The 12,784-nt window shown below is 43.1% G+C and overlaps 1 protein-coding gene across 3 annotated transcripts in view; it reads left to right on the top strand.

The window, feature by feature from the left end:
• The window catches only part of prkar2aa (protein kinase, cAMP-dependent, regulatory, type II, alpha A), a 49,675-nt gene that overhangs the window by 153 nt on the left and 36,738 nt on the right, over positions 1-12,784 (top strand). For 2 of the 3 annotated variants that reach the window (XM_069693869.1, XM_069693867.1), the window contains exons 1-2: positions 3-557; positions 1,587-1,876. In XM_069693869.1, coding sequence (XP_069549970.1) covers positions 1,624-1,876 — 253 coding nt within the window. In that variant the 5' untranslated portion in view covers positions 3-557; positions 1,587-1,623. Of the gene's footprint in view, positions 1-2; positions 558-1,586; positions 1,877-12,784 lie in introns of those variants that run through there. The other variant, XM_069693868.1, reaches the window with a different exon arrangement.

Here is a 12,784-nt window from a genome sequence, read left to right as displayed (position 1 = left end):
TTTTTTTTAATTTAAATTATTATTATTATTATTATTTCGTTTGTACTTCTGGCTGCACGTAACGGCGGTGTGGCGCGGCGCCGTTAAACGTTGAGCTCCGGGTTTTTGTCAACGGGCGGTTGGCCAGAAGAAAACAGCCGAACAAGTCCGTCCGCCAGCCGGCTCTTCCCCTCCCTCCCCCCGGCAGACCCACCCAAGTACGAGGACGTTGTCAGGCTGCAGCGGTGAAGTCGAGCATTTTTTTTATTTTTTTCTTCCCCCCCCACCCTCCTCCATCTCTCTCTCTCAACTTGGCCGGCATCCTTGAAACAGCTGGCCGGGGAAGGTGACACATCCCCCCGCAGGGTTAGTTAGGTTTTTGGTGACGCTTAACTGGACGATTGTTGGTTTTTTGTTTTTTTTGTTGTTGTTTTTTTTTTTTCTTCCGCTCGACAAGTGTCTTCTGTGAAGGATCCGGCCGCTACGCTGGCAAAGAGACCGGCGAGGAAGAAGAGGCGAAATAAGAGAGAACAAGGAAGACGCCGAGAAGGAGGGGACCGGCTCGTTCAGCACCGCGCGTAAGTGACTCCCCCGGCCGGGTTGACATGCAAGTCAGCTCCGCCCGGAGGGCTTCACCTGTACAACTTTTGCGGTGCTTTGCGTAGCGACGTTTATCCGGCCTGCCTGCCTGCCTCCCTCCCTCCTCCTCTTCGGGTTAACACCTTCAGCCGGTGCGCCGTACGACCAAAAAAACAAAAAAAACAACGTGAAGCTAGCGGCGCAAACCAGGCTGTGTTGAAGGTGGTTCGCCCAGCTAGCACGGCAGCTACTGATAGCCGATGGGTTTGAGAGCGACGGTGCGCTCCCGTCGCGGCTCAGCTGCGTTTGGTGCAGTTGTTCCCTCGATAAGGAGACACCGAGTCAGATCGGGAAGTTTGAAGTCGGATCTGCGAAGCGGCGCCGTAAACCAGCGAGCTGTCATTAGTACTAGCTTAGTAGCCGCTTTGCTAGCTGGGGTCCACCCACCCGAAGTTGACAGCTCAGTTTCTGACGATAACAACACACACAAAAAAACAACAACAAAAAAAAGCCGCAATGTGACTGAAGCCCAGCCGGTATCACGAGTCATTGTGTGTTCACCCCCCCCCCCCCTTTTGTTTTTGTTGGACATGTTGAGCTCGTATCTTGTCCGGTGCAGCTGTGGGGACTCTGTGTTCCTCTGCTCGACCCGTGATAAAGGTCCCACTCCGTGACAATGTCACCCAGCAGCACTTCACGTGTAGCAGCACACCACCATGTTTATATACGGCGGTGGTGCTGCTGGTGAAATGGTTCCTTTTGCTGTCAAACCAGACAGTTATGTCTTCAGTTCCTCGAGCTGTCCCTGTCCAGCCCGGTTGCCATGCAGGGCAGCGATCAGTGACTGAGCTGACATTTACAGGCCACACTCAGACACACAGTGTACTAACATTATCAAAGTCCCGCCCCGGCTGTTCAAATCAACAGTTGAGGCAACGCTTGACCACATCACCGGCTGATGCTCAAAACGCATGTGTGACTGCATCGAAACAAATTTGAACAACTTTTTTCCCCCCCTCTCCTTTTAGCTAGATAACGTACGCTGCCGCCAAGCCGCACGCAGCCATGAGCATTGAGATACCGGTGGGGTTGACAGAACTGCTGCAGGGCTACACCGTGGAGGTGCTGCGACAAAGGCCGTCGGACCTGGTGGATTTTGCTGTACAGTACTTCACCCGCTTGCGAGACACCAGGAGTCAGGATGGGGCCGGCACAGGTGGCAAGACGGGGAAAGGAGTGATGTTCGATGGGGAGCCGATGCAAACGGAGTCCAATGGGGAGGACGACGACGACGACGACGAAGACTCTGACTTTGAGCGTAAGTTGATATTTTCTGGTTGTGGTTGTCAGCTGCTTTGTGGACGGTGTTTCTGTGAGTGAAATGGGACAGAAAGAAAGAGAGTGGTTATGTCAGGCTTTTGTGAGAAGTTTCAAAAGAAAAAGTGAAGGTGAAGCCTGAAGGCTTTTTACTGATTTAGTCAGAATCTATCTCCTCTCTCCCCGAGAAACAGGTTTTCTAGTCTGCCATGTTTTCACACACACACACACACACACACACACACACACACACACACACACACACACACACACACACACACTTGCACTCAGAAAATCCCATTGTGCAGACAATTCAAGGCAGCCCTTGTATGCCAATTATCTAATCTAGGTCTTCTCCAGTCTCATTATCTATCCAACTGTCAGGATCCAAAATAGTATTCATATGTTAAATTTGAACTATCAAGTTTTAGGACCTTAAAAGCTCCAATTCTGTTGAATTGACTTTCCAGTCAAATCGTCTTGTACAAAAAATAACCAAAGTACACTTGGAAGGAAAAACAATATATGATCAAATTCCTGTGTTTTCTTAGCAACAATTACTACATGTTAAGATTTTAAACATTCATAAACTGTGTAAACTTTGCTTTGTATCTGTACCTATTAAGCGACCTCACACAGTATGTTCCCTTCAGTATCACAGATGCCATGCTTCTTTCGCATCACTCCCCTGTGCTCGACAGACTGGCAGTAGATGTAAGCTGCTCTATTGCTCAGCTCTCCTCTGTGCTGCTGAGATCAGCGTGGCCCAGATCAGCGCGCAGTAGATCCAGAGGTGGTTTTACCTTGTGAAAGGGAGGTTTTGTGTTGGTTTTCTTTTCTTTTCTTTAGTTTTTTTAGTTTTTTTAGTGAGTAAATGCTGAATGAACATAGTCCAAATGCTGCAAAAGTATACCAATAGCTGCACTGTTTCTCTTTCGTAAAATCGTACGAAAGCCTTGACATGAATTTTGGAATTCATCGGAGCTGTTTTCTGGGACCGGAATTTAGTTTCTTGTTTTAAACTTCGGGGGCTAGTTTTCCCCGTTTCAATTATGGGCTAACCATACCTGTCATGTCTCATATGAAAATTACATCTCTGCTGCAGGCAATGTTGGCCAACCTTGTAGATTGTACAAACCGGCTCATGGCGAAAGGGGGATTACAGTTTCTGTTTCTACGCTCACACAAGTCAGGTTGGGCTGCTGTAAAACAACTGTGACCGTAGCTGAGGGAGTGGTGTGTTCAAGTGTGTGTGTCCTCATGTTGTGTCTACGTGTGTCGGAGAGTGCTTGTCAAAGCAAACAATTGTGTTCTGACTTTATTTTACACCCGTTCAAATTCCAACCCAGTGACGCAATTCTTCAAATTCTGATTAGAAATCAATTGTTGAGTATTTTCCACACCTCATCCAGAGGGGTAATAAAAGACATGTAGTTGAAACAGTTCTGCTCCAGGGAGAAGGTTTTGCCTGGATGCTGTAGGTCACACACATGGCTTCCATGGCATTAGATTATCCAGCCAGGCCTGTGTACATTGCCCATGGGGAACTCTCACTTCTGATGGGAACAACCCAGGCCTGTATAATGAAAGAGATCATGTGCTGCTGCCTGACTACTGTTGTAGCCTATAGGTATAAAGAGTGCTATATGCCCGCTAGTTCAACGGCACATGCTCCAAAATAGTTTGGTCTTGTGCAGACAACACCGAAATAACATTGTGAACTTGGAAATGTCTTTTTAAACTTGCACAAGAAGGACTGGTTGTTACTTTCATTGGTGACGCATTCAAACCGGGTTGCATTAATTTCAACCCTTCCTACACTGAACAGTCTACAGACAGCGATGGTAAAATACAAATGATCGACCTATAAGGTACTAAAAACGAAGCGTATCAGTAATTCAGTTTTATGGGGTGTTCTGGTATGCAGTGCAATGACAGCACTCCTGGTTGGACTCCAGTTGAGGCCCTGCGATGGATTTCATCACTTTCCTCTTTTGCTGTTATTTTCAGGTCTCTACAGTATACTCTCAAATTGAAAGAAAGAATCAAAATAATTGTTAAAGGCATACAATATTTGCATAATATATCCAGTGTCAAGACTATGCTCTCGAATTAAGGCCTGACTTTGATCCACTCTGTTAGAATATGGGACATAATTCTGCTGAGGACAGAGAAAAAGTCATTTTCTCATCTTTATTGCTGCTTTTATTATCCGATGACCCACTATAAGTAGGCCAAGGACTCATTTTGGGTTTTGACCCCTTGATTAAGAAATATGGCCATTACGAATGTTTTTATTGAGCAGAGACAGAGTTGAAGAGCTCTCTAATGGAGAGGTAGATTTGTTGGACCTGTGATTAATACTGAATTTGTTTAAAAAGTCCAGAGAACTTCAACGTGAATTGTCCATTGTACTACATGAACATAGTCTTTATCTGTTATATGTGAAAATTCTCAACACTTTTTTGTTTTCTTTTATTAGGCTACTTACCGTTGTGTGCAAGTGTGCCAGTAAAATGTAAATGAACTCGCCTGCTGGTTTTGTATTCCCATGGATGGTACAGTAAACTCTTAACCTGACGTCATATTTTACATTCGTTGTTTCTCTAACTCTTGCTGCCTAAATCCACATTAGGATCACTAGACGGGTCTAAGCTGCTTAACAAAAGGAGATATTGTTTTCGGTACAAACTGTTGTACCTCCATTGTATTCGGTGCCGTTGAAGCTTAGACCCTTTCTGTGTTGAGGCTTTAACTGCTGTTTAGAAGTGGTATGTTAACAGATTGAAATAATGTTTATTTTACGGCAGATATATTTTGCAGAACAGCAGACTTGGACACCAAAGCGTGAACTTTAAGAGAATTCGGAATGAATGTAAAATGGTGTCCAAAATATCAGGATCGTCTGCCGTCTACGTAAACTGGACGAATAATGTCATCTTATCATTTTTACTCCAAATTCAGTTATAAAGAGAACAACTGGAGGAAGGAAAGTACAGTTTTTATGCACACACAAAAAAAAGGGTGAATAAAGTGTCAATTTGATAGTGCTTGTTCACCAGGAGAACCAGGATGGGGTGAGTGGATGCCTCTGTGACTGAAATAAGTGAGGCTTTTTATTTAGAGATGGCAAGAGGGACAGACCCATCCCGCCATAATAATAGAAAAGAATGACCTGTGTTTTATAGAAAAGACTGCAGGGATAATAAGCGTATGCTGTATGAAAATGTGATTGAGGGAGGGGAGAGCCTCAGAGTCCAATAACAAACAAAAAACAAAAAAAACAGCTTGTGCTGAACAAAATACGTCTTTGTAGCTAGATAACAGACTCAGCTTAGTTTGTATTTATTCTGAATAGTTACATTTTTCCACAGAATAATGGATAAGTTTAGCTGTTTAGAAAAGGAACCATTAACTGCCAGGAACCAAAGATTTACCTCCAAAACACTGTAAACTACTCAAGGGAGTGTTTTCTTTCTGGAAGGCCTCGGTCAGTATTTTCTAAATCCTCCCGAGGTGTGTTGTTTTGATTATTTATAAGCACTGGTATTTTGAAAGCAGAGGTCTTGAGAAGACTCCTGACGTCAACAGAAGTCTGTAAAGTGTTTCCTTTTCATCACAGCGGCCCTCTCGCCACACTGAGTGCAAATTTTCCCAGATGGTTGGTGTTCATTTTGGACTGCAACTCTTCTGTTGCTGTTTACTCCAGTAAATTATAACATGCGAGCCATTGCGTGGCCAATTCAACCAAAAGCAACTAAATCCTTGTAAACTGCCATGAAGCAGGGACGACTTTCTAAACAGCCCTGGAGAAGTTTGAATTTTAAACACCATGTTGAAGGCCTTTTTGTAATTTAGATTTGGAATAACGTTTCTTTAGTTGTTTCTCTCTGTAGTTTCATTAAAATGAAAGAAAATAGTGCATGAAATTGTGCGCTTTTATTGATGTTATGAGATTTAACAAAAGTGTGTTTACTAATGTACAGCTTCATCAACGTGACAAAAACTACATCATGTGCTGGTAATAGTGCTCTGAAGCCGTGTTTTGTTCTAGTTTCTATTTCCTCATGGCCCCAGCGGCCCCTATGATTCATCATCTGCCCGAATCCACACCGTGCCAAAAGCAGACCAAAGTTTATCTGCGTGGACCGTATGTGCTGGCAAATACGTACGCGGACCACGTGATCGTGTGCGGAGCAGATAAGCATGCCGCTTGCATGTTTAGTTTTGGTGAAAGCCCGGCCTTAATGCTGCTCAGAGCATCACCAGACATAACAAGGGGAAACTCGGCCTCTCTGACCTCTTTCTGTCTCCACCCTTGAACTGTCAACTCCTCCTCGTTGTAGTTGTGTCTTCCACCCCGACTGGCTCTCTCTGTCCCCTCTGACCTCATACTGGTCTATCTTTCTCTCTCCATTTCACTCATGCTTATTTGCCCTTTGCCTCTTTTGATTTAGTGAGGATTTGACTATACTATACATAGAGGGGTAATATCTCCTTATGTGTTTCTCTATTGTATACTATTTCCCCTCTTCTGTACTTCTTTTATCCTATTCTTTGAATCACACAATTATCGTTTTCAATTCTTCATTTTCACTTCATTGAATTTTGCTTTGTGACATTTGTCTTCCAGGATTGTGATACATGAATATTATGCCGAGTCCCTATAGGCGCTGATAATTAGTACAATAAGCAGAGCTGAGATGTTCGTGTTCATTATCCTCCAGGGGCTCTCTGTGTGTGTAGTTGTGTAGTTGTGCAGTTGTATGAGTGATTAAAAGGTATTCTGGGGCGCATGCGTGCACAAATGGCCGTCACTGCCAGCTGGTACATTTTAATATGTGTGTGTGTGTGTGTGTGTGTGTGTGTGTGTGTGTGTGTGTGTGTGTGTGTGTGTGTGTGTGTGTGTGTGTGTGTGTGTGTGTGTGTGTGTGTGTGTGTGTGTGTGTGCGCGCGCGCGCGCGCGCTGGTCTCAGTGCAGTGTTGTGCAACAGGTGACCTGATTAGTCGGCAGCGTTGTGTATCCAGTGTGTTTTTAGCCTGCAGGCAAATCTAATGCAGCCTAACATAAAGACCTGCCGGACTGGCAGACTGACAGTGCTAAGTGGAAAAGCCCTCAGACGGCTCATAGTACTCAGTCTGGCTGACTGTTTGTTAATACAGCACCTGTCTGTCTCCTGACTTCTTCTTTCTCTCTACCTGTATGTTCTTGTAAAATGTGTGAAACTGAAAGTCTTAAGTTGTTCTGCCCTCTCCACACAAAATCAGGTTTCACATCCCCACAAAGCAGCTATTTCAAAACCGTGTAAATGTGAAAACAGCCGCTTGGTGTTTCAGTGTTTCCGGGACAAAACTGAGCTTCTGCAAAACAATGACGTCTGCCAGTCCAGTGAGGGTTTGTGGCCGTGTGCTACACGGCTAGTTAAGTTGAGCAGATAACATCTAGTCACCTGGATTTCTCTGTGATTGTATATTTAAAATACATATAGAGCAGTAGAGCCGTTGTCTTTAACCTGGATTTATGTTGATTTTTGTCAGATGACGTTACGATTATATAATAAAGATTTTATCACTGCAGTGCACCATCTGAGGAACGACTGCTGATTTACATGAAATATTATGGGCTGTGAGTAAACGGCAGTTTCATAGTCATTGTTGTTTCGCAACAGAAACAGAATAATACAGTTTGTAAGGAGGATGTGAATCCGACTGATGCTTGGCTGAGTTGCGGGTTGTGCGTGTTGGGCTGTGTAGCAGCAAAGTTGAAAAGAAAAAGTTTGTTGTCTGCAATCATACACTTTGAACATCAGCGTAGTTGACAATGCAGCATTCAGCTGTTGTCTTTCACCTGTGTTTATGTTGATTTTTGTCAGACCACATCCCCGATAAGAAATAATGATTTGGTCAGAGTAAGGAGTGGCACAGCCAGCTCAGTCTGAGACACTCCTTACCAGATGGCGGTTGTGATGCCCAGTTTTGTTGTGTGCCAATTGAAAAGACTTCTTAATAAGACTAACGTAGGCACAAATTAAAATCGTTAAACCATTAAAATATAATTTTAGTTTTTGTTTCTAGTCTCAGCTCTCATTTGGTCTTTTTTTGCTCTGTCTATTGAAGTACTAGTTTGTGTTTTCCTCTACATGCAGATCAGCCTTTGACAGTCTTTCTGTTTTTGCTTCATTCCTTTGAAAACCGGTCTTCTGGTTTATCTACCTACCAACTTACTTGCTGTCACCCTCCATTACTTCTCTTATCTTTTTAACTCTCTTCTTTGAATATTTCTGTAGCCTTATTTCTCTACCGCTCTGTCAACCTTTTTCTCCACCTTCTTCTTTGTCTGTTTCTGTACTTTTATTTTGTATTTTTCTACGCACTGTCCTCCTGTATGCATATAAATCTGAATGGCTTTTTGAATCACTTGTCTTTGTGTGTGTTTCTGTTTTTGTGTCTCTATCAGTTTTTTAAAGGAAGAACCATGTTAACCACATTAACAATAATGGCTTGAGATGGCAAAAGTAATTTTAGTTCTACGGCCATAATACAGGTTACAAATAAACACTTTTAAACTATGTGGGAATGCGGCAATGGAAGTCTGTCACTATGTAGCCGTCTTTATATCTCATCTCCACGTAAGGTGTCATGTCTCTGCATCAATGAGGACATTTTTTTAGTTAACAAAAGGACACGCAAGAGCCACAGTTTTGTTTATTGTCATTAGTGGAAAAGGTCTTCTTATGTCTTAGGTCTTCTTCTGATTCCGGAAAGACAAGATCAAAGGAAAAATTTAAGAACAAAATTACATAGTTCGAAAAAAGGGACTTACCCCACCATGAGAAAGGAAAGACAGATCAGGCGGTGGAACAATCTGGTTTGCTTGTATTTACTGATAGACATCACTTGAACTTTCGAACTTCCTCATTCTCTGCCCTCAGGCCACCTTTAGTGGCACTACAGAAAAATGAGGAAATTGCTGTGGCTGGCAGGCCTTTAAAAAGAAGCTGTACATGCCGCTCGTTGGAGTTCACATGCTTCCTTTTGCTCCAACACACGTTCTCCCTTTTGTCTGACCACTGCCTCTGCAGTCCATTTAAAGCCGTCACTGACACATTTGTACAAATGTTGTTAACCTGATGTGAGTCACCTACATTAAACAGCAGAGCGGCGCACGGTGGCGGTCGGCTCGGCGCGCCTCAGCCCCACGTTGGACCCACTTAGTAGACAGCTGTCCCCCTGCGTCTCGCTGATAACAGAGACTCCAGCCTGCAGCGTGCTTCCATAAACATCACTGATAACACGGAGAAATACACCGAATGACATCGAATGATTACCAGATAAAACTAAGTCAAGGTTCAGTTTGGGCTCCCGTCTGTCTCAATATGCGACCTCTCTTGATTGCCCACATATACACGCCTCCTTCTCTCTCTCCTTCTCTCTGTCGATGACGCCCTATCTCCCCTCTCCTTCATTTTGCAGTTGATGGCATTTAAACACCGGTATCATTTGAATTTATTCCCATGCCTGACGGCAATGCCAGGGCGCCAAAGACCAGCAGCATCAAACCCTTGTTCACCCGTGGTTTTGAGGAGGGTCGAGTCGACCCAATAAGATCGGCCCCTGTTGTGTCACTGTGTTGGTCTGAACGGTGTTTTGGAGAGGATGTGTTACATTTCCTATCTCGCTGGATGTTGTTATTGTGAATTCACAACTTATTGTGACTTTCTTCTCACCTCGGACTGCATTTCTAGTCGGAAACAAGATAAAATCCACATCTCCCATTCATGCAGCTGCAGTACGTCTTAATTTAATTCCTTCATAAGTAAAAAAAATGACTCTCTTGGGGAAATGTGAGGGATCAGAGTGCACATTATTTTAGGAGACCCCTGTATTGCAAGGATAATATGCTTTCAATCCTAAATTCATTTGGGGATCTGCTTTGTAAGCTTTGTACAAGTGGCTGATGTTTAAAGAGAAACACTCAAAGCTCATGGACCCAAACTGACCTCTACTCCTCTCTGTGCAGAGAGAAAGACTGAGGAACATTTCTGGTTGACTCTTCCTGGAAGATGTTTGTGTAAAGCGAGTTTTCTTAAACTGAATAGCAGGACATTGGCAATTCTCGTATTGATTTTTAGTAGGGCAATTTTCCCAAAATAAATTTTCATTAATGTTGCTAATTTCATCAATGTGTGAAGTTACATTTTCTTAGGAGATGAGATTACAAAAATTGCATTTTTGTGAATTGGCTAAATAACGGCAGTAAAACTAACCGGTTTGATGCAATACTTGTCCTGGAAATATCCCCATTTATTGCTTGTCTTGGGAGAGAAGGGGGAATACCGAGGCGAAGAAAAAAATACAGGCATGCAATAGACAAACAAAGAGATACACAGATACAACTACAGAGGATGTGGGAATCAGTCCTCCAGCGGTCAGCGTTGTGACTAGCTCCAATTTCATGTGCGAGAGCTGAAACTCCAGGCCATCGTTGAGGATACTCCGTCCTTTCCGAGAAGTAAACGGAAGCCGTTTTCTGTCCACGTTTTCCTCCTGTATCACAAAAGATGCCGTTTGTGTCATCCTTTGTAATACCGGATACTTCAGTTATTTCATGTGTTTTTGTGTCCACCGGCCACAACCGTATTCCCATATTAACCCATGGAAGGGAATATTTAGAATCATAGTCTGTGATCCTGTGTGGGAGGTGACACAGCATTGTCGCACATCTGACAATCTAGCGATGCATGTCCTGAAATGCATCCCTCTATAGATCGTCCATCGTTCTCTCAAATGATAAGCACTTCTTTGACACGATTAAATTCCTGCGTAAAGAAGTGGCCACGAGTTTTCCCAAATAGTTTGTCTTTTCTTGGGGCAGAAATCTTTGAGCATCTTTTCCTAGCTGATTCTACTTTCATGTCTGGGTATTAAAATCAAAGAAATGTGGCTTTGAGCAGTGTATTTGATCAATTTGTAAGAGTAAACCTTCGTAGAATATTTGAGTCAGTCTAGGATTTGAATCTATGCCAAGTCTGCAAAGTTTACAAATATGAGCTTTTGTAGAATAGGATCAATAGTTGGATCATTACCAGGTGGTGTAAATATAGTCCAAGACCTTGTATACACCTGACAGCAACATGTCCTGACCGATCCGATCATAAGTGGTCAGTTCATTTATCACCACAGTGCAGAGCCCAACTCTCTACAACTTGCTTCAAAACTCAAATGATCTGAGCCAAGGTTATTTAGACATTTACAAACATAAAAAAACCCCGTAATAAATTAGAATAGATGGCGCATTAAAATGAGGATGCAGTGAGTGAGGATGTCTCATTTTGTGAAATTCCTTTCCATGCATTTCTGTCTCCATGTCCATTTACTTCTATATTTACGTGATACACGTGTTCATTTGCATACAGATTGGGGAGATGAAATGATATCCGATCACACTCGAGACGCATGAACTTGCAGGTGTGAACTGGCATACTTGGAGCGGTCCCCTTGTGGTCGGATCACCCAGACGGCGCGGTGAGGCCAGTTGTGTACACGGCCAAAACTTTATCAGCCCTGTTGCCTGCCTCACCAGATTCTTTTAAAATCAGACAATGGTTGCTTGCTTACGCAACACGGTGTCTGTAAGAGTAGATAAACTTGCCACCAACCTTTTCTTATTTGTCCAAGTTTCCCAACCTAGCAATGTGAGATACGGGTGAGTTGACACAGGTTTTACGGGTAGTGGCTTACCTAGCGTCCATTTTGATCATTCTCTGCCTCACACTTGCGCAAGAAAATATGAAAATAGGTCACAGTAACACATTTAATTTGTCCACCACTGAGGGGTTGGATACGTTTGTTTTAAACGTGTCTTTTAAAGAAACCCAAGCTTGATCCTTCTGTTTTTTCCAATTTTAGGCCAATTTCTAAACTCCCATTTTTATCAAAAAGTTTTAGAAAAAGTGGTTTCAACACAACTCTTAGCTTTTATGAATCATAGCAACATCTTTGAGAAATTTCAGTCTGGTTTTAGAGCACTACATAGCACAGAAACTACCCTCCTCAAGGTAACTAATGACCTCCTTTTAGCAGCAGACAGGGGGGAGAGTGCAGTTTTACTTCTTTTAGACCCAAGTGCAGCTTTTGACACCGTAGATCACCATTTTAATCGATCGCCTCAAAACCTGGGTTGGCATCAAGGACGCTGCACTTAGCTGGTTTTATTCTTACCTTTTAGAAAAAACCTACTCGGTCACCATAGGTAATTACTCGTCTTCCACGACACACATTACCTGTGGTGTACCACAAGGTTAAATTTTTGGTCCAATTTTATTTTCTATCTACATGCTTCCACTCGGCCAAATCCTCCAACGACACGATGTATCTTTTCATTGCTATGCAGACGACACACAGATATACCTTCCGCTGAGACCTGGTGACCCAAAGAGCCTGGATGCTGTATTAGATTGTCTCTCTGACATTAACTGTTGGATGTTCAAAACTTTCTTCAGCTCAACAACTCAAAATCAGAAGTCATATTGTTCAATTCCCCAAACAATAACACCAGTCTCATTAAGAGTCAACTTGGTCCTCTGTCTGCTTATTTAAAACCTGTTGCCAGAAACTTGGGAGTAATGTTTGACTCTCAGTTAAGCTTTGAAACACAGATTAAAAAAAAATGGTCCAGTCCTGCTTCCTTCAATTAAGAACCATCTCCAGAATCAAACCCATACTGTCACACTCTGACCTGGAAAAAGTCATTCACACACTCATTTTGTCTCGACTCGATTACTGCAACTCCCTCCTTTCTGGCATAAACCAAAAATCGATCTCCCGCCTCCAACTAGTCCAGAATGCAGCAGCTCTGCTTCTTACTGGTTTTAACAGACGACATCACATTACTCCAGTTCTGGCCTCT

Source organism: Brachyistius frenatus, unplaced genomic scaffold (assembly GCF_029030835.1).
Source record: "Brachyistius frenatus isolate BFR_SWC_R1_liver_20210118 unplaced genomic scaffold, ASM2903083v1 Contig_16, whole genome shotgun sequence".
In the NCBI taxonomy this organism is placed as follows: Eukaryota; Metazoa; Chordata; class Actinopteri; family Embiotocidae; genus Brachyistius; species Brachyistius frenatus.
Note: the sequence above shows the minus strand (reverse complement) of the source record. Positions and strands in the feature narration are given on the sequence as shown.